The sequence below is a fragment of the Harpia harpyja genome, chromosome 4 (assembly GCF_026419915.1).
Source record: "Harpia harpyja isolate bHarHar1 chromosome 4, bHarHar1 primary haplotype, whole genome shotgun sequence".
NCBI classification, from domain to species: domain Eukaryota; kingdom Metazoa; phylum Chordata; class Aves; order Accipitriformes; family Accipitridae; genus Harpia; species Harpia harpyja.
Window position 1 is genome coordinate 60,870,602 of NC_068943.1, and position 25,148 is coordinate 60,895,749.

A 25,148-nucleotide genomic window follows, 5' to 3' on the forward strand; every position below is an offset into this window, starting at 1 on the left:
TTACACTCCTTCAAATACTTCAAGCAACCCTTTTATTGAGCAAACTATGCCTGCAAGGCTACAAAGGAAACCCAAAATAAAAACAGAGATATCTGCACATTTCTCCAAGAAGGACAGTTTTTTCCATTTAAGTTTTAAATGGAAGAGAGAAGGAAGAAGAAAAGTCATAGCAGCACCTGTTACACTGCCTGTTAAACCCATCAACAGGGCAAAATGTGGTATGAACATGGCCATCAGCAGAGTTAGCATGAGAAATGAGCCTCTTACACCCAGAGCAAATAGTGGAGATCTGTAATTGGAATGGTTGCCTCTAGAAATACAAGCATACACAATTTCTGTGGCTGCAAAAAAGGGCAAAGGGTAAGAAAGAAGAGCCTTGGTTAAGAGACACAAATTCACTAGGGTTTGAAGAAATGATGGCAGGTTGTCAGTAATAACTTCCTTTGTCTCTTCACCCCAGGTCAAGAATGCAGTCAGTGCAAAGGTTGTTTTCAAGACACAAGCAAAAAAGTGAGTCCAATTCAGCATACATCTAAATTCCCCTGGGTTTTTCATGTTACCTTCAAGTGTGGGAAGAAATATTTGTGAAGTGTAACTGAAAATGATCACCCCTACAGAGACCAAGAAGTCCTCAAACTCAATGGAGAGTCTGAATTTTGCCCAGGACCACTGATGTATTTGTGTGAGGCAGTAAGTCATCACTACAAGGATGACAATGAAATGGACTAAGGAGCAAAGCTGGCTGAGTTTGGAAACAATTTTGAGAGTCTTGATAAATACACAAGGCAGCAGTGTAACAAATGCAATTACAGTCCAAGTTTTCTCAGTCACTGGTACATATGGAAAACTATGTGACAGCAAGTTCCCACTAGCAACCAGATACAAAATACATGTCATGATCAGTTCCATCACTTGGGTCACATTGACAACTATGCCACCTAGTTTGGGAGATAGCTTTTTGCAGCAGGCATTCGCAATATCTTCATACGTGTCTCTCACTCTTATGAGCTGCCCATCTTCATTTTCTTCATACAGGCAAGCTATTAGAATTTTGCCTGTGTAACAGCATAATGCTGCAGCCAAGATAATAAGAAACAGGCCACTGTATCCACTGTGGAGAAGAGCATACGGCAATCCTAGGACAAATATTCCCTGAAGAGGAAAAAGAGAAAGAAAAGATAGCACAAAATCCCTGAGGCAAAATGTTTACTAGAAGCCACACTCCCAAATCTGCCCTCCACTGAACATTGCTTTCACCTAGCTGCATGGTGGAAGTCCTGCTACATTCAGCTAAGTAAGTAACAATCATGAGAAATGTGTTTATTTATGATAAATGAAATTATCAGCAAAAATAACTGCTCCTGTCAACACACATGTAATGATAAGCTAAGAAAAAGAGAATGTGACTGAATGACAGAATCAGGTTCCTAGTTAATATTTAACGCTGATGTGATTAGAAGCACATTTTAGAAGGTGCATAGGCAGTTATTCAGTCAACATGCATATTAATGAAACAGGTTCACTATCAGTAAAATTAAGCAACTGTAGCATCATCTGTAGAAGTTTCATTCAAATTAAAAATAGCACTGTAGACAGATCCAGTAATGACAATTCTCTTCAGTCTAAAAATTCTTAACAGACCTCTGGAAAGAAAATGGCATTAGAGTTATATCAGGCTTCACCTGTGTTTCCTCTGTGGCTTCTGTGTGCCTCATGCAGCCTTTGCTCTTGTTAAGTCCACTGCTAAAGTGATTCTTCTCACAGCTGAGATTCTAGACTGTGCAAACTTATTTAGGTGTTTAAAAATACATGTAAAACATATAGACATACTTTTCTCTAAACAGGTACTGAAAGGAACAGAATTCTACTTGTTTTATCCAGTAAAAAAAAAGTGGCATTTTAGTTTCACAGAACACTGTGTGTATTTCTTTGTCTTTTTCCCTCTTTCTTCACTATATTTAAGGACAAATGGCACTTTTATGTGGTTTAATTCCCATCAGCACAAAACCAACAAAACCCTTGAATAATAGTTATTTATAAAAAGATCCAATTTAGGAAAGATGCTTCGGTGACATTTCTCTTTTTATGCTACAAAGCTGAAATTAAGCATTGCATATTAGTCAGACTGGTCAGGCGTTTTTATTCTTGATGACTGAAGAAAGGAAGGGAGGAAACAAAATACAGTTAACTAGTTCTACAGAAATTTTTACTTCAATATTTCTTACAGCACCGATGACACGATGAAATATGAGCATTTGTGCTCATGTTTGCTATTCCAGCCTGACAGAAGGACTTGATTTGGATCAAACCCATCTAAACTCTATTGCTGACCAAACCTGAGCAACCCCATCTGCTCTGCAAAACCCATGAATCCTCAACAGAAACAGGCCTCCTCACAGAAGGGACAACCCACTCTTCTCTCACTTCCCGAATGGGTAGTGCCACTGACTGCTTTCAGGACCCAAAGCAGAAGAGGTGAGTTTAATGGTCTAAATCTTAATTTCAGAGTTTTCCACCCACAATCATGGACATGAGGCCATGCAGGTGACAAGTGTTTCAGGCATGCTTCTATCTTTGGTGTTTTCTATGAACTCCCTCAGGTTTTATACCCAGCAGACCGTTTCTGTGAGGGCAGTCTAGGAGCCCAGCTCTGCTGGAGCTCATCAAGTAGGCAGGTGCCTGTCTCAGCTTTGTAGGGTTTACACCTAGCATCCCACTTCTAAGTGATACAAGTACTCCCAGGCCTGATCCATAAGAAGGGCTCTGAAGAAAGGCAATTTTTCAAACACTAAATAATCATCAATGTATAAAAAGTATGCTCCTATTCTTCCAGCCACAAAATAGCAGTCTTTTTTGGGCAGACTGTGGGATGATCATCAACCAGAAAAGAGAGATTGGAAGTCCTTAAACTAGGGTAGTATTTTTTCTCGAAGTCAATGAGAAAAATGGAGTGCCTATCATATGAATTGCCTATTTCAGCAGGCTTCACTCTAGATGCAGATATCTTCAGCTTTCAGCTGAATTAGAGCTGGAAGAATCATATTAAATACATGCCCTAGTACATTTTGATTAAAAAGGTCTATGCCATTATGTACTGAAACAAAGTACCTCAGTTATAATTACCGATATAATAATAAAGTTATTGACTAGACACCTTTTTTGGTTGTTTTCAATGACTTCATTTACAGCCATGGTTTTGTATAAGTCACAAGTGCCATTTCATTTAGGAGCTGGGATGTTCAGCTACATAGCTTGTGGCACTTCAGTCACCCAAATCTCCCCGCTCCAATGGCTTAGCTCCATTCTAATACAGGTCTCATGACCCAATTAGCTTGCCGTGAAATTAGCATTTCTTTTGTACGTGAGCTTCACAGAAGTGTTCAAAATTCTACCGTTTCTGCCGCCTAACAGTCTACTTCCTTAAAAAGACTAGATATCTGGCTGTATCCAGACTGCAGGTAGCACACATGTAAAACGTAGCTTTTGATATCATGCCTTTTTTAATTGTGGTTTTCACTGACTGTCAAGTCAGATAGTTGCCTAAAGAACAAAATGTGATTTCTTTCCTATGAAAACAATCCTTGGAGAACATTTACACAACAGATTAAGTTTAAAAACATCACAAATAAACCAAGGCTATGAAAAAATCAGGAAGATAAAAGCCACAGAGTCATCTTCCAAATTAACATAAGAACAATGATGTTTTCTCAGTTCCTTGCAGTTTGTAGCAAGCTTATCTCATTTGTTCCATACTCACAGCATTACTACTTTGCCCCTTAACCTGCATTTAGGAGTTCAAATTGTATCTGCTGACCCAAAGGGTCACTGTACAATTAAACCACAGGTAAGTGTCAGCACAGGCCTTACCCACACAATGGCTTCTCCCCGGCTGAATTTAGTCTATTAACGTTTATATGACTAGCCTCAACCTAAACCAAAGCATAAGTCTTTCAGAGACGTTATCACATTAGACAACCATTTACAGTCATCCCCACATGTGTCTGCCTTTCCATGCTTAATGGTTAGTTTAATCAGAGCATAATGTAATTCTAACCTCTGACATCTCCTTGATGTTGTTTATATCAAATAATTTTATTTGGTACCTAACATAGACCACAGGATGATAGGTGCAGTTTTTTGGTTGTTTTTTTTTTTTTTTTAATCTTCTGAATTCAGACCTTATTAAACAAATCCAATTTTGCACTATATATTCTTTCTTAAAGTTATATACCAGTGATTGCCAATTTCAAAGTTTAGAATTTCTAAACCGAATCTTTCTACAGAAATTGTAAGTTTTCCTTTCAGCTGATGTCTTTGACATCTTTTTCCCAGAGTTTGTAAACTTCAGTTTTCAGTTAACAATAGAAAGCAAACATTGTGGACATAACTGGTTTTGCAGCTTTTTGGATACAGAGCATGGTTAGTAGAGAGAAATGGGAGAACTCTGAACATGCCAATACAGTAAGTATGTATGTGGTGAAATGACAGTGCTTTTCCTGCCTTGCCAGAAATGTTTCTTTCCATTTTTTAAAAAAAAAAAAAGAAAAAAAAAGGTTTCATGTATCAGCATGTTGTCAAATTTCTACAAAATAGTAAAAAAAATGTTAGTGATGGCCATGAGAACTCAAAGAACGAAAACCCCTTTGTCAGACTTCAAACCCCATTTTGGATTTGATCTTCTGTTCTTACCTTTCCAAAACCAATACTTTCTGTTAGGACCATTTCCTGAACGTCACCAAGTTTAAATAGTTTAGTTTCAAAGAAAAAGATATCTTTAGTAAGCACTTATTTTGCTGTCAATGTAATGTAACAGTACAGGCATGGAGCTGTGTTCTCCATTTTAAAGCTGCTCAGCAACCTCAGAGCATTGCTTAGAGTGACTTATCTGTGGAAAATTCCTCCTCCATCAAGAAATCCTTTCATGGATGTTGCTGAAGGTGGCTTTTGCACCCCTCTTATGAGGAGTGAGTGTACAGAGAATGTAGACAGAGCATGTCAACATTTCACTGATTCTTTGCTAGTGGAAGAGGGACACAGGTAATTCCTACACCATTTGTCAATGCACATTTGGTCAGCCTGTCCCCAGCACTTGCTCTTATTGAGTCGTCTGATCCTAGTTCTCGCGTCCAAATTATGGCACAGACAGCCTTAGCTGTGAGGCATCCATTAAAAATGAGCAGCAAAAGGAACTGTTTCTTAAATTGCCTCCCAGCTCTTAGTTTTAGTGTTCTGTCTGGGAAGTGTTCCTGTCTGAGTGGTTTTATTTGCAACTGTTCTAGTGCAAAGTCAAATATCTTAGCTCTAAATCTGCTGGTTTAAGGTTATCTGTTTATAAAATAGAATAGCACAGGGAAAAAGCACTCACACAGTTGGGTACATGGGAGTTGGGGTTTTTGAAACAGTCCCAAACTTGCCCAGCGGGCTGCATCTTCCCTTGTCTCCCAAGACGTTTGCAAGACTTGGGTATTTTCACCCTAGACTAAGGATGGAAGTGGACCGTTCATTGTCAACGAGTGCATACATGTGCCTGGGTGGAGGTCCGTGTCAAACATCCAGAGCAGCCATAGGCAGCTGGGCCGGGAAAGAAGAAAGGACTGAGGGCTGAACTGGTGATCAGCCTTTGAAGAAATGGCAAGGAGAAGATGTATTTGGATTACATGGGAGTGTTTCCCACACCAACAAGGCTGTCCGCTTCTTTAAAAACACTAGCTATCTATCTGGATTAGTGTAGAATGCAAAAAGTGGGCCTTCTGCTATCATACCACTGTTTAACACTACTTCACCTCAGGGCAAGCACCTCCCCAAGGAATAAAATGTGTTTAGAAAAATGCATAAATGAACACAATCAAGCACTCTGAGAAAATATCAAAATTCCTTAATGTTCAGTTGTAAGACTTTTTAGTCCCAGGTAAAATGCTTCATTTCATAGACTGTTTTAACCTGAAATATGACACTTTGAAAAAAAAAGCAGATTGAAAGGTAATTAAAAAGTAAAGATCAAATCATGGTCAGAGTTGATACATGCCAAAAGACAATGAAATAAAATCGAGTAAAAAGGAATGCTAAAAAAAAGAGAGAGAAAAAGATTTCACCTTAAGACTTAATCAGATGGAAAAATAAATTCAGAAATTCAGAAGAATTTAACTGAAAATTATTCAGTTAGTACTCCTATATGCAGAATACATGCTAATATGCCAGACTGCTGAATTAGCTCTGATTGCCTTTCTCAACATCTCCAGTTACTCCACTGGAACAGTTCATTTAAGCCTAACTATTCTCCCAACTGTGTATTTGATTCCCTGCATGAACATGGGCTAGGCATAGAAACTATACAGGAAAGTCTCCTTCATGGATCTTCTTGGAAGAGTAGGGAGATGAATTCAAGAACTCTGCCTTTTCAGTACACTTTTACAAAATATTTATTTATGTTGTTTAGCATTTGTTGTCATTTAAAATAAATCATTTTCCTGAACTGATGCAAGCCTGTGTTGCTGTGGTATTTATATGAAGATACAACTTTATTAGCACTAAATTAGAAAATATAGCAAATCCCTTAATCTCATGCCATGATAACAGAGCTACTTGCTTGTTGACCTCCATGCTCTTTTTTCTTTCTCAGCCACCACTGTGTTCAATGGTGAATTTGTATCTTCTTCCAGATCACTGTTGACTACATTGAATAATACTGGACCAGATGCCAATTATTCTACTAGATAACCTCCTAACCCTACTAGAAACTCATTCCTTTCACAATAGATCCACACTGACAGTTACTTTTGGGGGATTTGTCACTTAGGTAGTTGCTAATCTATTTAAGATGTATTCTATTGTTGCACTAATTTTTAAATCAGAATGTTGTGTATTAATGTGTCAAAATTCCTTTTAAAACTCTAAATATATTATTTATCTTTCACTGACTATATTAAAATCTCATTAAAGAATTATGTCAAGTGTGTTTAAAAAGGAGTGTAAGGACTCTTTCTCCAAAACAATAATGATTGATGCTAATTATATTCCTAGCTTTTTAATCTGTATCAATTAAAACCTGTATTAACAATTACATTCTTTTTCTCGGAATTGTTGCCAGGTTTTCCCAGTCGGGATTTAACGGGCTTTTTAAATATTGGAATGATATCCACAATCTTCTGAAAATTCCACATGTAATAGTGATTGAATAAGAGTATTATCACTTCAGATCTCTCTTTTGTTATGTCTCCCAAGTGCAAACTTGCCGGGCATTCTGCTTTCAAAATATTAAGGAGATACATTTTAACATCCATTTTAAATAGTAACTAGTTATCGAATAGTTAATTGTCCAAGTCTAATCTTGGAAAAAACAGGCACCTCGATTTATAACTCACACCTATCTTAAGATAGGTCGTTAGCAGAGCTGAGATGAATTTCCTTTCAGAGATGCCTGTTTCTCTTGCTGGGCAAGACAGTGTGTACACAATGAAGTATAGACACACAGCTAGAAACTCTGAGAGTTAACTTTTAAATGTCTTATGCAGAACAGCATGATGCCCATCCTGAAAAATTACAAAATGGCCCACTGTTCTGTGCTGTGAGTACATCCTCCTGTTTCTCTACAGAGACTACTTAAGAACAGTTGCATCTTTTTTCAGAGGTAAGAACAATTTTAGAACCTCCCTCTACTGCTAATGTAGGAAATCAGTGTAGCAAAATTCAGTGAGAGATCTTAAAGAAGAGGAAGGTGGTCTTACATTAGAAAATCTCTAAGTTGATTTTTCCCACTCTCACATCCACATACTCAACAGCACTGGTGTGTGTGTCCTCGTGGCTTGGCCAGGATCACTTGTGTACAAGGAGGAGGACAAGGGATGCCGACAGTCAAGTGCTCACAATGTGTCTGGTGTTCATCTTGACTAGTGATGACAAACAGATTTTGGATTTACCTTCTATACTGTCCTGGAATGGATGCAGTTTGGGATCTTTTGCCTCATTATTTTGTCTCATCCCTCATAAATATTAGGCAGAATTCCTGACTTTCACAGTACTGCTGCTTTCCTTATCTGCATGTTTTATAGATGCTGTCCTCTACTTCATTCCCTTAACACTTATCTATAGGTCAGTTTTTCTACCTTTCCGTTTGAATGAAATCACACATATGGTGCTCTGTAGCAGTTAACACTTAATAGTCTTTTTAACTTTGTTCTGCTGTTTTGCCTGGTGCTTTTAGACAAGCATACACAGTCGCATATATAGACACACACTTCCATTCATACTTAATTTATACCATGATTAGTATTTCTGTTGCAAATTTCTACACTAAACCTAGCCTTTTTTTCCTTAAATCCTAAAAATTATTTTCTTACTGTCCTAATCCCTGGGAGATGCATTTTTTCCTAGTCTCTTCGGGTTCCTATATCTCTTTGCTACACTTCGTAATTTATGATTTACAATGATTACTCTCACCCTCCCTTTCTCCCTTTTGCTATTTTTTTTTTTAATTGATACATTCACTTCACACCTGAAGTAGGAGGGGGTTTAACACATAGGCGTACTATTTCTTAATTATGAGATGTGGCTTCTGGTCATCTCATAAATTCTTGTTAAACAACTTTCAATTTGCTTCCACAATTGGCTGTCTGTATTTATTCTTTCTAATCAATTATCTCTCATAATTTTCTCCAGGTCTGTAAAATTCATTCTTTTGAAGTACCAAGTATATATATTACTGTCCTCTGTTTTCCCATAATGAATGTAATTAGATCCACTGATCTGTTCATCTTTATTCAATGTAATGAGGCTCAAAATAGAATTACCTTATGCTAGGTACATTACCTTTTGTGTTAGATAATTATCATCTATCATTTTTAGAAACTTTAACGATGTTTTACTACAGACTGCATACAATCTCCAGCATAGGTCTTTAAAACTGAAGTCACCAAGAACAATAAAATTTTTCTTTCCAGACAATATCTCTAACACAGATAATCATCTCTCTAACATAGAGTGTCACGCTCATTTCTTTTACCTACTCTTTTTTTGTAAATATGCTTTATCTAATTATTTTTAAATTCCAGTCGCATAAATCATCCCACCATGTATTTGCAGTATCAGTTATATCCTATTTCTTCTCAGCAGTAAAAATTTCTGGTTCCCTAGCTGGCTACCCAGACTCCTGGCACTGCTCTACAGACACCAGGGAAAGAATTCATCTGCTTTCCCACTCACTTCACAGTTTGTTCACAGCTCAGCTGAGTTTGTATTAAAAAATACTACAAGCTGTTCTGTGGAAAACTTCAAATATTGTCCATGGCCTGTATGACCTTAGCAGCAGATCCATCTCCTTTAATGTCAGTGAAAAATCTTCCTTTAACTTCAGGGATTGTTGAATTGGACCCCAGAAATCTTGTTTTTCCTGATTTTTCTTATTCTTTCTCTCTGCCAATGCCAGCCTGTTTTAGCTGCAGGGAGAAAAGTGGCTAAGGTGTTTATTCTGTGATTAATGCCTACAATCACCTTATATACTGACAGAAACTTTAGAAGTGTTGTTCTGTCAATCCTTCAGGTCCCATAAGCAGATGATAACGCAGATAGACTGCTCAGGAGATGCTGTGATAAGATGAGCAAGTAAGGAAGTAGCGTGGTCTGCACTGCAAAATGTATGTGCACATTTGACAGAAGCCACTGATTTTATTCTCCTTTTAGTGGCCAGATTAGTCTTATGAATCTCCTAAAGATTAGGAAAGGGAAGAGAGGAAACAAAATGTCTCAACAAAAAAGGAATTGCTGCTATTGAGTGTGACAGCTGATCCCATTGGCTTTGCTATTGGTTTAAATATTTGTTCTAAAACTGAAATAATATGCTTGATGCTTAATTCTGCATGGTTTGATACAAAATGTTAGTTTGCATAAATTCAGAGCTGTCTGCAAGAATGCACTGAATCACACAAAGTAAATCTCCCAAGCAAATTACCTTTTAAGAAAACATATTATTTTGCTTGGTCCCAAAGGAGAAAGCAGGCTTTGGTAAAAGAATGAGGGCTTTTATTATGTGTTATGTAGCGGAGAGGAAAAAGAGATGAAAATGTAAGGAAGGCAGTCAAAACTAAAACAAACACTATTTTCGAAGTTAGTAGTGGCAAGCAACAGGGACTCACTGGCTGCTTACCTATTTCTCACATTATAGCTCATCACAGATTCTCAGATCTTCACCTGAAGGCAAGCAAGTACTCAAAACATCCAGTGCGAGTGAGTTCCCATGAAAATGTGGTCAAAAGAGCTTGAGGGCAGGCAGAGAGGGGACTTTGGGAGACTAAAAGCAAAGCAAAGCAAAGCAGTGGGGAGCCAAATAACTATTTGAGTGTGCACTGACATAACAAAAGGAAGAGTTAAAGTGCATAGAAAGTTGAAACTCAGGCTGGGAGAAAGCATTTGGCTAGTTAGGAGGTTTTTTTGAATGCTGCCTGTATGGGACAACCCACAGTTCTTGTTACCTTTAACAAGTAAGGTTGAAGAGGAAATGGAAAAAACCAAACCCATACTACAAAGAACTTTGCACTGGAACAAACCTTATGCACATCTGAGAGGTGAAAAGGAAGCCAGGCTACATCTTCTGGAAGATGGGTTGTATTTTCTGAAAAATGGCATAGGATTTGTCATGACTGCATGCAGAATAAAAGGCCACGCGCAGCGCCTGAATCCTCCCCTGGCTAATATTAACCTCTTCTTTCCTCAGCACAGGCCCAACCACTAGTTATAGGTGGACTCTTACTCAAGATATAATGACTCCCAGAGATCAGCAATAAAGGGGATATTTGTCTTAGAGCACTGCCTGATGAGAATACACTTAATAGTCTGACTGAAAGACAAATATTGGGATACTATTATTTTTGGTCTCTAGGAATCAGTAAACTGATATGGAGTATCATAGTATATTCTTCTGGAATACGTGAGAAAAGATGCTGTCTTACAATTAGGCTGAGTATAGACAACAAATCTCTACTGCTTTTCCTCTCTTAACCTCAGTTAAACTTCAGTGGCAGCCCCAGAGGATTCTGCCTTTGGGATGAAAGAAGCAGCAACTGATTTTACTGCTGATATTTCATCATGCACAGATACAGATAAAGTTGAGGTTGCAAATGAGTTCCTGTAATAGAAGTGTCTCTCTCCTATAATGACATAAAAGATCGCATCATTCTTAATATTCAGCAAAGTAGAATAATTCCCCTAATTTCACGTAGATTCGACAAACATTCCCAAATGTCTATAATTAATAATAAAGATAAAAACTAAAGATCAGAAAAGAAATGTGACTGAGTTTTCTGGCACGCCCTGAGTACTCAGCATAAAAGCAAAGTTATTTAAGCTCTCCTTTTAGAAAAAAAATTAAATTTTGAACACAGTTATGCATTGTGAAACCAGGCATATGGCATTTAAAATGCATGCTGAAGATGTCTTCTTAGGTCTCTAGATGTAAAATACTTGAAGTATTACTACTTGAGGAGGTATTTCTCGTTCTGTTTGTACAGACTGTGACAAAGTAGTTCTTGACCTCTACTGGCCCATGAACAAAAGTACTGGAGTTATAAAGTAAGTCATATTCCTTCACTGTGGTTTTTCTCTTTTTATTTTCCTTTTTTTTAAAATTTATTTTCTTAGTCTGCAGTCACACTGGAAAGACTTGGAGACAGGACGCTGTCTGGAAACAACAGCTGAGGATCTCTGGATGAACAAACTGTGTACCTTGATTATTCTTGACTTTTGACAAAGACCTCAAGTTTATTCTTAACTTTTAGATACAAATACTGTCTGTATGGATAGAGATAAAAACACTTCTTTCATTATTAAAATGAAGTTAGTTAAGTAATTGCTGTAAAGGTTTGTATATCTTAAAAAACAGTTTTGTTTATTTTTCTTAACCTGAGCCATTCTGACAGTGCTAGGAAAACTCAGCTCTGTTGGATCTGTCCTTTGTTCATACCTCACTGTTGAGAGCTGTAGTGATTTCATATTTGAGAAATTTATTTTAAGACTGCATTTAGTTTCTGTTCCTTTCTCCTAAATAACTTTCATTTCCCACATTCAAATTTTTAGCCAAAGTCCCAATTTATTCATGAGGTGAAATGAATGGATTTTAAGTGAGAACTCAGTGACTATTACTAAAGTTACTAAAGTGACTACTTTTTTTACGCTCTTTGGTACCCAAGAAAATGATCGCTTCTTAGCATCTATGAACTGGATTAATCTCACCCAGCTTCTTCTGTCTAAAACAGACATCTAATGAACTAGTACACACAGTAGCAGAAAAGACATACATGAGGAATCTACTTTGCTTTGATGCACACTTACTAGGAATGGGATTCCTAACTTCACCTATCTAAATACAGCAAAAAGTAAAGCTAATCTACTAGCTCTGGAAAGGATGGATAGAAATAAGGATCACCAGAGGACTATTGATTCCAACAGTGTAGGGCACTTATTTTAGGATTTGCGAATCTCCATCAGAGAGGCCTGTCTCTCTATGTGGTCTGTAGGGTCACATGAATTCCTTTATGAAGGCCATGAGACTGTGAGGTGCCTTGGAAGAGCAAATGAAGAGCAGGAAGCTGGATAACTTGGGAATATGACTGCACCAGGGGAGGAACAGGGGGAAAAAGGTGTCATTAGGTAAACTGGAGAATGCTAGAACATAAGGTTGTGAACCATATGAGGTAGAAACAAGGGGTAGGAGAATATGATGGGCAAGGGGCTTTGAGGAAAAATGAATGGATATGAGAAATATCTAACTATAGGCATAAGACAGAAATAAGTAGAAGGCTAGATGGAAAGTATGCATTATGCAGCTGATTATCCTTTCAGATTAGGAAGGGAAACCTTCAGGGGTGGAATAGCAGCTCCTCACAATTTAGTAGATAGTAAAGAGTATCTGAAATCCCATCCAAGCAGCAAAGGAAAGCCTACAGTTTTGTGCAGGTATTGTATTTTTAACTTGAGATGACAACAATAAAAAGTACAAAAGGAAGAGCTCTGAGAGCAGCTGGCTTCCCAGCAGAAGTGAAAAAAGTCAGCAGGCAAGCAAAAGCAACAAGAGCAGGAGTGGAGAACTCATTTTAAATTCCAGATCCCGGTTAAAGCTTAGAAGAAGATTTTTAAGTCCCTTAAGGGAAGGTGGCTGGGGAGATGTCATTTGGAGTTGCAGAAACCATGCAGACAACGAGACAAGAGAATAACTTTAAAATGTAGTGAGATAGAAGTGCCAACTTCTAAATATGATACAAATAGTAAAATGAGGGAATTAACAGTCATTATAAAAGAAAAAATAACTTCTTATAAATATAAATAACTTTCTTATTAAAGAGAAATAATATATCTTGCATCATATAATTCTTATATCTATATTTACATTTCTTCAGGCTTCAGTAGAACCATTCATAATTTCTGAAATACCCAGATTTAGTTTGAACTAATCAAACTAGAATGGGTTTTAAAACTGAAAAAAATCCTCATCTTATCAGGGAGGAACTAGCCTGAATCAAACATATTTCCTAGAGGGGAAAACTGAGCAATGAAAAAACCTATCATGAATGGAAATACCCATGTAAAGTAAAGGCAAAAGCTGTAGCTACAAAAACTGATAACATAAAAAAACCAAAAATGCTTGCTGTAGGGACCTACAAAACATAATCTGGTGGTGCTGTTATTTGTGTCAACTCAAGAAATGGACTGAGAGAAATTGAAATGGATAGCAGAGTATGTGTGTATGAGTTGAAGCGAATGTTTCCTCACTTTGACTCATATGTTTACATTTTTTAGAAGTAAATATTAAACTTGATTTTTTTTTTTGTTAGCTATTTAGTGAACACAGTATTGTACATATGGCAAAACTAGTGCCACTGGCCAAGAATACAGAGAAATGTTGCCTTCCAAGAAACATCGTGTGTGTGGGGAGAAGAGGGAGAATAGATGCAAATAGAAGTCAATTTCTTTTATTTAGCTTTAGGGGCAAAATGTTTTATACAGCTTACTGTGCTAAAACTAGGTTACAATATATCATCTTCAATACTGTGTGTAATCAGTGTTTAGGGCTTTTTATTTTCTCAAATAGCTCCATTTGCTCATTCAGACAGAGCTTGTGCCATTTCAGTGAATCTCCTGCTGTCAGGAATTATACACATTGAAGTAAACTGTAGACTAACCATCTACGGATTGTGTGGAAGAAGCTTCAACATTTGGAAAGTCTGTTACAGAAACATTACTATTTCTGATTCTATCAGTACATTATAATAATTCAGATATCCTTTACTTTCAGCATTAAATTCTCATACACACTTGCAGATGTTGAGCTTGTCAACATTTATTCCTTGATGAACCCTAAGGCTCACTCTTTCTTTTTACAAAAAAATGAGCTCCCTTCTGAAAATTTGCTAATGGCAGTGAAGGAAGTTTATGAAAAACAGGAAAGGAATGCAATCTGACAAAATATTTGACTTTCTGCTCCCTATCACTATATTCTTGCTGACTTGGGAGGAATGTTATCTTGGAAGGAGTTATATGTGTAAATATGGTTTATTAAAGCAAATTCACTGAGGTTGCACACCTCATAAGTTTAAGAATAAGGGACAGAAGGAACATTTGTAAGAAGAATATTTTCCATCAGTGATAGCTGGTCAATGGCATGTGCTATAGAGAGGCACAAGTGTACAAATGATCTCGGCCAGAGAAGGCTGGTAAATAATTATAATAGGTAATTTGGGCTTTGTTTTGAAAGGTAACTGTCAAACAATATCACAACAATAAAGTAAGCAGTTATAACAGCTATGGAAATTCAAAGGTGCCTAATAATAGTGTTTTTAAATACCATGTGACCTGCCATGAATTAAAAAAGGAGAAATTATACCATCTGTCTTCATTCAGCTTGTTAAAAATGCTTTCAGGGATTGATGAGATCAAAAAGCATGGTAGATTAATTTGATTTTACTGTAGCGGAAAAGTACATCAGCTATTCCCTTCACCTGAGGGAGCCAGAGATCCTTGTTCTGCAACAAGTTGCGGTGCATTGGGTTCTCCCATGGAATAAAGTGATTATTATTTTCAAGTAGCTGACAGTTACTTGATCCTGTTTGGTAACATTTACTATTTCAAAGGGTATAATTTTCATAACGCTACTATCCATTTATCTTTGATATCATGGTTCTGTCATTCTCTTTCTTGACCATCTGGATTTTTAAGATGGTATGCCCATTTTAATGGCTGAATATTCTAAAGGTACTCTTATCACATTAGTCTGCTGATTTATCTTGTGCTCAGCCCCTACAATGGGTATCAATAGCAAGGAGAATCCATTCTATATAGAAAAAAAGAGAGGAAATCCAATCAAATGCCAAGCTGATTTATCACAGGCCACATCTAAATAATCATTATTTTGTAAAGAGTTTCTGTAAAATAGAATACATTTTGAGACTTACTTTCAAAATTGTTTTCATTATTGGAGCACCTGGAAGTCCTTGATTGGAATCCCATTGTGAAGGGCACTGTGCAAACAAAGTACAAAAAGATGGTCTCTTCTCTAAAGAACTTAAAATCTAGAGGTAAGATAACAGGAAACAAATACAGGCAGTCAAGGAAACCTTGAGTCAATACTGGAAACTGTGAGTCAAGAGAGTAAATGGTGGTTTTAATGTAGCTTATAACTGTGAAATTTTCAGCAAAAGGACATTTCTAAGAAAGAGGATCAGAGTGCAAATAAATATCTTCATATAAGTTCATAGCAATGCTTGTTTAAATATTTAACAAATTGACAATGGTAATTGTAACTGGAAGAACAGAGATCAGAGTCAATAGATGCAGAAGGATAAATGGTAGATTGTTAAAGAAAAGATGAGTAGCTTACATTCGATTTGATGGTTGAAGAGGTGCTTGCAAGAGCTGGTGGACACATGGGGTATGGAACTGCATTAGCTTTCCAGGTGGGTGTGCATGGGGCGAGCTTGGCAAGGTCAGGGAAGAGTGTGCTACTGTGACCCAGATGGGGAATTACTAGTGCTCAGATGAGAGTTTTAGCCTTGTGGATCAGTAAATCAGACTGTGTATTAGTGAGGTTTTACAGTAAAAATAAGCAGAAGCTGGACAAACTCTGAGTGTGAGGATTTAGTAAGACGGTTGACTGAAACAAGATGCCAGATGATAGGCCTGCATGGCAGCAAGAACAAAGACATTCACAGGTGGTGAAGAAAGGTTGGTGTGGGCAGGCTCTGGATGGAAGGCAAGGAGCTCTGTTTAGCTGCTTCACCTGACTGCTGAACAGACAGACCAATATTTTATATGGGCAGCAGAGGGATCTAAATAAGATGAGAACTTGAACCGGCCCAGGAAAACACTCTGCTGTCGTCACACACTCCCACAGGTGGTGAAGGATGTGGTGTCTATAGGCAGTGTTTGTAGCAGCCCCAAAAGCCTGAGTCTGCTGCAAGTGATGACCTCAGGGAGGAAGGCACGAGGCAGAAGTTCCAGAGAGATTGCCAGCATTTGTTGTGTGCCTCGTTACGGACAGCAGTATAGAGCACAGGAAGCTGGTCGTGACCCTGTGTATTAATTCATGTAATATTTTTCCTTATGAAAAATTCTTGCAATGAAAAATACAAATAGAGCGGTGAAGTGTGTGTGTGCCTATAGTTATCTACCTACCAATGCAAAAGCTTTTTTTAGGCATTAACACCCCCAGAGCAGGCCATCTCCTGGGTGGTTTGACAGTTTCCTATTGATGAAATGAAAGAAAAAGAGGTCTGGGAGGCGGAAGCACAATGCTCAGTGTTACTCACACTACAATTTATTTTATACGTCATGGGAGAAATGCAAACTGACACGCTCTTTTTGCAAATATATGTAAATGTGCATGTAAATCACACCTGTCACTTGGCAGGCTGTCTATTAAGCTCTAGCAACACCATTGATAGCAGTTAGCCTTTGAAGAATGGCAGGGTTTAAAGCACCTGGGTGGAGATGTACGTTCACTTCATTCATGTAACTGTACTTAAGCTGACTGAAATATAAAATAGTAGAAATACTGACGTCCTCACTAAGGGTGTCTGTTGGCAAGCTGAATTTGGCAGCATGGCAAACCAACTTGCAAATTCCCATTAACACAAAAGTTCCTGTTATTACTGGCTAGAAAGCACCGCTGTAAGGAGAAGAGTTGAACTGGTTTCTCCCAGCTTCTCCACTGAACCCCACACCAGGGAACACCCGTTCCGTGCTCTGACTCCCTCAGACCCACAGGGAGCTCCCTCTCACTGCGGGGCAGGAGGAGAAGGGCAGGAGGGAGCAAGCGGGAGGGCCCCCAGCATGAGGTCATGTTTACCTTTGACCACTAAAGCTTTGTTCATAGCCTTTACTGGCAAATGAGTTAGAAAGGTGGTTGAAAATCAGTGTCCAAGTACTCAGCTGTGTCTGTGCACTTTGCCTCTTTGTCCTCAAACACACACTGGGTAGTGACAAAACTGCCATTTTGCACTGGAATGCAGCAGTTGTTAGTTAGTTAGGATAAGCACCAGCAAGATCTATGTGGTCTACTACTTGTATTGGGTGTCTTGCCCAGGTGCTGGCAGCAGGAGCTGCAGGGCGGCCTCTGTGAGGAGAGGCCGGGGTTGCCCTGGGCCAGACACAGCTGGTTCCAGCCGGCTCCAACCGACCCACTGCAGGGCACGGCTGAGCCCCTCAGCCAAGATGGCAGTGCCTCAGGGAAAGTGTGTGTAAAAAAGGGCTAGAAATGCCACACAAAGAGGAGGAAGGGGGCTGTAGAGGAGTCTGGAGTGAAAGAGTAAAGTTGAGCATGAGAAAGGCAGGAAGAAGGGTATTACCTTAATGTTTGTCTTTTTGTTTCCCAATACCAGATGCAGTAATTAAACATATATATAAATTAGCAATAATTAATAATAATTTTCCCCAAGTTGTGTCTGTTTTGCCCACAACCGTAACTGGTGAGCGAGCTCCCTGTCCTTATCTTGACCCACACACTTTTTCACTCCTGTTCCCTTTGCTGCCCCCTGCCCAGCTGTGGGTGGGTGGGAGTGAGTGAGCAGCTGGGTGGGAGCATGGCTATTAGCCAAGGCTAACCTGCCACACTACTGTATGCTTACTTGCTAGTTCATTTGTCCTTTTACATGCACAAAATTTGAAGTACCAGCTACTTCACGTAGGAGGACTATAGCCTCACACCTATATTACAACTGTTCCAAAAGATTAATAGTAGTAGATTTTCCAGATCAAAAGATTTTCAAACTTATATTACAAGTGAACAATCAACAAGAAGTCTCCCCTTACAAGAAACAGGCACTTGCAAATTCCACAAGACTTTCCTGACTGTGGCAAACTGGACATCAACCCCAGGATAAGTATACTATGCATTGCAGTGACTTAGCTACTGTTTCTAAGAATAATCTGCAAGATAATATGGTGGCTTTGAAATTTAGATTCTGAAATATACAGATTTCAAAAGTACTAGCCAAGAAGAGTTTCAGCTAAAGTAGTTGGAAATGATAGATAATTGACATTGCTAAAAATCAGGTGTCAAATAAATGCATTCTTGAAATATAAGGTTACAATTTGAGGTTCTGAAACAGAATTATTTAGATATTTTTAAGCACAGCAGTGCTTCTGGCTACTGTTATCAAAAGGATGTAATATGAGACAGCTATGTCAGTAAAGCTCATGTAAAAATCAGTTAAAGATACAAAATAAAGGTATTGGTTAACAATAGATATTTTAAAATATATCTATCTTACATCCAGTGTAATCGAGATATTCAGATTTAAGGCTGAGGTTGCATGTTAAAATCCATGTTTGTGTTGAGTATTATAATTGAGAATGTCTTCCTGTCTTCTCATATGATATAATTATCTCACACAGTAATAAGCTTAAAACATCAAGATCATAAATTATAGACCACTGTATATCAGTTATAGCCAAACTATTGAGGCTATTAGAGTCATTTATGGAGACAGAGAGAGAGATATCTCCTGTATCTCTTGCAACACATCTATTAGGAAGTGCCATTTGGGGCCCATGGTTCGGGCGAGCATACTCTAAGGACTGCTTGTGCTGGTTTTGGCTGGGATAGAGTTAATTTTCTTCACAGTAGCTAGTATGGGGCTATGTTTTGGATTTGTGCTGAAAACAGTGTTGATAATACAGGGATGTTTTCGTTACTGCTGAGCAGCGCTTACACAGACTTAAGGCCTTTTCTGGTTTTCACCCCACCCCACCAGCAAGGAGGCTGGGGGTGCACAAGGGGTTTGGAGGGGGCACAGCTGGGACAGCTGACCCCAACTGACCAAAAGGATATTCCAGACCATATGACATCATGCTCAGTATATAAAGCTGGGGGAAGAAGAAGGAAGGAGGGGATGTTCGGAGTGGTGGCATTTGTCTTCCCAAGTCACTGTTACACGTGATGGAGCCCTACTTTCCTGGAGATGGCTGAACACTTGCCTGCCCATGGGAAGTGGTGAATGAATTCCTTGTTTTGCTTTACTTGCATGCGTGGCTTTTGGTTTACCTCTTAAACTGTCTTTATCTCAACCCATGAGTTTTCTTACTTTTACCCTTCCAATTCTCTCCTCCATCCCACTGGGGAGGGGAGGGAGCGAGGGGCTGTGTGGTGCTTAGTTGCCAGCTGGGGTTAAACCACAACACTGCTTTAACTTCTAAAGATTTTTAATATGTCATTTTAACATCTAGAAGGCTGCAAGAATTGCAATACTTACATCCATTACTTTTGTAACCCATGTACTTGTTTCTGGGATGCTTCAAGAGCTAGTATGGTGCTTTCTGAATGAATTCCCAATACATTGGGACTAGTCTGTATGTCCAGGGAATAATTTGTGGAGTAGTTATGTTATATCACAGCTCCTGTTTGCTGGCAAATCTGACACAGAGGGGCTATGGAAAACTGATTTGCCACTCCTAACATTTCCATAATAGTTACAGTAGAATATGCTGATGTAAATCCATTCAATGCTCCCTCCATCTGTTCATTGCCCAGATGATGTGACAAACAACATAAAACGCAAAACCTACAAACCAGCAACTTAAATCCCATGAGAACAATCTAAATATTTCTTCCTGGAACAAGAAACAATTTTAGATGAGACACCTCTCTATGTTTAGGAGTTCTGGCTTCATAACATTTTTAGTATTTGCAGCTGACCAAGGGAAAAGTAGACTGATATAGTGCATTCTCTAACGAGATTTATGGGAATGACAGTTAGTTAACTCAAAATCAGTCCACTGCACAGTGCTTACATGTCAAATAAAGAGATTTCTGTGAAATAGATATAATTTCATTGTTGCAGGATAACACATTTTTGATAAAAAGCTTTTGTGATAGAAAGTAGGGTTGGGAATAGAGAGAATATATATCCTGTATGCAGACTTCTCTGTGCTATATGAATATGTGCACAAAACTAAAGAAATCTACTGCAGCATCTGAGCTGAAATAAAAGGTTATATGAAGTAGTGATGTATGCCTGGAATCTTTTTTTCCCTCAAGAGAAAATCCAAAGAGAAAACCAGGGCACAAACATTAGTTACAGACTCTTCTTCCCTAAAATACATTTTTTATCAATTGCATTGCATAATGGTGACATTCTATCATAGGAAAAACAGATCTGAGTTTAGATGGCTCTCACCAGGCTCTAGGCTTTTTTTGGGTCTCCAGTTGTGGCTATATGGGTTTGTGGTTGCAAACCTATGAAAAATAAATTTGGCCAGTACTGCAGGTGCATTTCAGCTAAAATCATATTAATTGGCATTTTTATGTGCACCACAGTAGTCCTACAGTCTTGGAATTTTACTTTGTGCTGTTATTTTTTGACTAGCTCCATTTGGAAACTTGAATTACTTACTGGTCCTAGGTTAGATACCAGCATCGGGCATCTCCCTTTAATTCTCATTACCACCTCTTCATATGAAATGCAGAAGTTTATTTCCCTCAGATATCTATAATTTAGATCAGATATGACTTTAGCTTCAGTGTTTAATTCAAGGAAGTTACTGCTCTGGGCACCAGAAAGAATTGACCCTTGTTCTCAAGTCTGGAAAATAAATACTTAAGATCAAGCACTGCAGTTAAGATCCAAGTGATTATTTAGTTAAATGTGACTAAATTATTTAAGGTTGAGGGTGAGAAGATTTGTATTGTGGTACATCTAATGACCTGATGGCAAAAACATTTAGCTTTCTAAGCAAAGCACGTACATATTTATATTTAGAAAATGCTTAAATATGGTGTCAGTAAAGCTTAATGGGAGGGGTGTTCAGACGCCTTAAAAAGATGTTTGCCTTTATATCTTTACGGGCATGTCTGCTAATTCTGTTTCTCAGCATCACTGTGTTTTCCACTTAAGTCTTTTGGAGTTGTTGATACTCAGTAAGCACTCTAAAGATTCAATCTATACCAGGGAGATGAAGGCAAGTAACTCAGAGGAAACATCATAGAAAAATAAATATTAACTATGAGATATTCTCAAGTGAATCTTTTAGAGTAACATAAATAAAAATGAGCCAAATTGGAACCCAATATGGAAATGTATCTAAAATGGCACACCGTGAAGGATATACAGATATACACTTTCATTTTTAAAAATGGTGATTTTCGAAGTGTTGAGTCTTTTCTAAGCTAATGTACAATTTACAGAATAAAATATAATAAGCATATTTATGATCACTACTGTAATAATTATTAATTTATTATTGATGCATTTTAAAATAATTATTATTTATTATAATTGCATTATTGTCATTCCTACAAGCACTCACAATAGACAAGCACCCTGTTGTGTTATTCTGATCACGAAACAAGAAAACTGCCTCTGCTGCAGGTATTTCTAATCTTTGTACAACCTAATCTCTGCACAACCTAATCTCTGCAAAAGACAGGGACAAAAGATGGCCACATTAAGTATCAGATGCATTGGATCTAACGGCACATTCAGTATGCTTTGATACATCATGTTTTACCAAAAGTGCAGGGAAGAATTGTGTGCTTATATTACATTGTGTTTTAAAGATTGTACAAGCATCATAATACTGAAAGCACTTTGGAGCTGTCTGATAAAGTGGTTGACTTTTTTGCACTGTTAAAACTTGTTTGTGCTCCTTAGACCTAAGTGGAGATAGACTCACAATGGTGTAAATTACAGTTATGCTGAGATGAACATTATTTCACTTCTTGCCATTATTTCACTTCTTCCCTTTCTCTTTCTTGGTTTTTCTCCATTTTTTTGTTGTCTTGTACCCCTTCATGGTACTATAGACTGATACTATAGACTGAATGCTGTTTTCTTTTACTTTGGCTTTCTCTTTCTTGGACAAACATTCTCTGTAGTGTTTGCAACAATCCTCCTACATGTGGCTAGCAAATAAATAGACTTTACTGTCCTTTGGTTCTGCTGTGAAATGCTGTACCATTAGAATTTAACTACCTTCTTCCTTGTGACTGTTGCTTTGCTTAACTATCCAGCATTACTGAAGAAGTCAGTACAAAATTTGTTGGCCTTTCATTGCTATATACAAACAAATGCAACTTGCATCACTCTGCCAGATGATGCTGTTCATTTTCCCTTTTGAATTAACTCAGCTTTATGGTCTCTGTCCTTACCTAGATTAACTGGATACAGGTTTTCATTTGTCTGTGCAGTGTTGGAATATGAAGCATGTTTCCCTGGAAACTTTAAATGTCTGAAGCAATCATTTACACATACAGTATCATCTCCAAAAGTGCATATTTTTTCAGTTGAAGTCAAAACCAAAATAAAAATCTCTACCTGTTTGTTTGAAAACATGTGTAAATATTTGCATTTAAAACACTGTAAGAAAGCCCTTGTATTTAATTTCAGAAAGCAAAGAATTAATTGTTCCTATAATAAATCTGGATTGTGAAATAATTTCACTTTTAGACTAATTGTATTCACCAGAATAACTGTTCAGAACACTTCCGAATTCTGCTGAAATATTTACCTCTAATTGCCATGCAAAACACTTCTGCCCTTTCCTCTGGGTAGGGCAAAACCAACTGTCATTTTAGCATAGATTGTCTTCACCAGTCAAGAACGTTTGGATTGTTTTAATCATTCTGTTCACAACTCTGACTTTCTCTTCAAAGCTATTCATAGAATTTTTTTCAAACTGTTATTTTTTTACTGACAGTTGCCTGTTCAAAATTCTCTCCTCTCCATTCCCCTCCTGCCCTTCCCCTTCCCTTTCTCTGCTCTCTACCCTTGTCCCTAAACCAAATGCCAAGGTATTGGGAAATAGGAAGAATACACACGTGTACATAGATGCACATATGTGTTCACATATGCACACAGTTTCACAATGTGTCATTAGGACACTTTGGCTGTACTATTAATGAAACTGCTGCTCCCAGGCTTTGCCATCCTCAGCCTGCCTTAGGAGGAAAGCTCAACACAGCTGTAGACAACTGCTCTTTTAATTGATTTCTAAAATATTTGACCAAATGAGATCCAATAGCAGTATGCAACACTCAGCATGCTGAGAGTTTTGACTAAGACCATAGTTACTGATCTGATTGGATAATTTAGCTTAAATTTGTCCTGTTTTTAAATAGGCAACTGTATGTTTGTGTTTTTACACTGTGTTATCAGTCTATTTTTTAACTGGAAGCCATAATATTAATAATTAATAGTAATTGTGTACATAACGACATTCAGAAATTTTTAGGCACTGTGATGTATTTACAGAGGCATTATTACTTTTGTTTTTCAGAAAAGAAAACAATGGGTGAGAGAGAATGTGACTTGCCAAAAGGTCATACAGCAAATATTGACAAAATTGACTTTCAGAATGAAATCTTGGCTTCGGTGAAATCAAAGGCAAAACTCACAGAGACAACAATGGGCTCTCATCCCAGACTCCTGTCCTGACTAGATGCTGCTGAGGGAGACTGAAGATAAAATGTGTTACTAGAATGTAGCTGGGGTATTTTAGGTCTTCACGCTTTTATTCACAGCTGAACGCTTTCTGAGTATGATATGTTACTTTGCCGTGTTATTGTATTGGCTCTCACATGGTGGTGCTCATGTTTGAAAATACAGCAGGATTAGAAAGAGGTCCTTTTTCTCCTTCTTTGCAGAGCTATGGGATGAACTGGATACATAAACAAATGTTCATCAACATAATCACAGACTTGTGTGACACTGGAAAGATTATATTTCTATAATTAAAGTGGCATAAAAACCATTAGTAACAGTTACTGGGACTAGATGGGTCTGTGGATACTGCTTTCTTCTTACCATGTCAGACAGAAAGTTAGTGGTAATGATAGAATTATGTAAGGAAATGAATCATGAAAAGTGAGAAAAAGAATCTGAAACATTTAATTCTAAATTTAAGGATTCAGAAAGATACTCAAATTCCACACAAGATTCTGGGACCAAATGCTTTCAGTCTTTTCAACTTGACTATTTTCTTTAACGCTGACAAGTATTATTACAATCTTGTGCTTCATGTTCTAATTTATACCTAGTCTAACTTACATGTCAGTAAATTTATGTCTGACGTCAGTCTGGCTCTTTTTAATAGATGTTTACCTCACATTTCTATCAAACTTCTCTGTCACTGAATTCAAAGATATTAAAGATAATGTCTGTGCTTCCAAAACAGGTGCAATCACCACCTTTTCATTTTCACCTAGTTTAAAGATTTTTTAAACTTTAGCTAACATATCTATCTTTTATTCCCTTTGGAACTTTATTTTTTCAGAGTGCTAATTGTATGCAGAAAGGTTGAAGTATGTTACTGATAAATTCATAGAAACCTTTTAAAATATTGCAAAATGATGGTACAGTTAAGTAAAATAAAGCAGGCTAACTGATGACCAGGTTTTTCAAATGATGATTGTAATGAGTGGGGAAGTAAAAGGTTACCTGAATGGCATTTGTTACATTCCATCCTGCTTCCCAGCTGGTGATCATTTTGACCTGGGTATGTGGTAGGGGAGCTGGGGACTTGTATTCTGGATCCTGGTGGCAAACATCAAGCTCAAAGTTCAGGGTTCCATCTGGTTCCTCTCTCTCCTCACTGTGAGCTAAGTTCAGTTCATCTCTTCTAGCAAAATTCACATGCTCTTCATCAGTGTCTAGGCAACTGTCCCACCTTGCCAT

The 25,148-nt window shown here is 37.8% G+C and overlaps 1 protein-coding gene across 1 annotated transcript; it reads right to left on the reverse strand.

Moving 5' to 3' along the window:
- On the reverse strand, nt 1–25,148 carry LOC128141213 (vesicular inhibitory amino acid transporter-like). The gene is made up of 2 exons (XM_052785821.1): nt 24,912–25,148; nt 1–1,152 (listed from the first exon to the last, which is right to left on the reverse strand). Exons 1-2 carry the CDS (start codon nt 25,146–25,148, stop codon nt 1–3), a joined length of 1,389 nt encoding a protein of 462 aa, XP_052641781.1.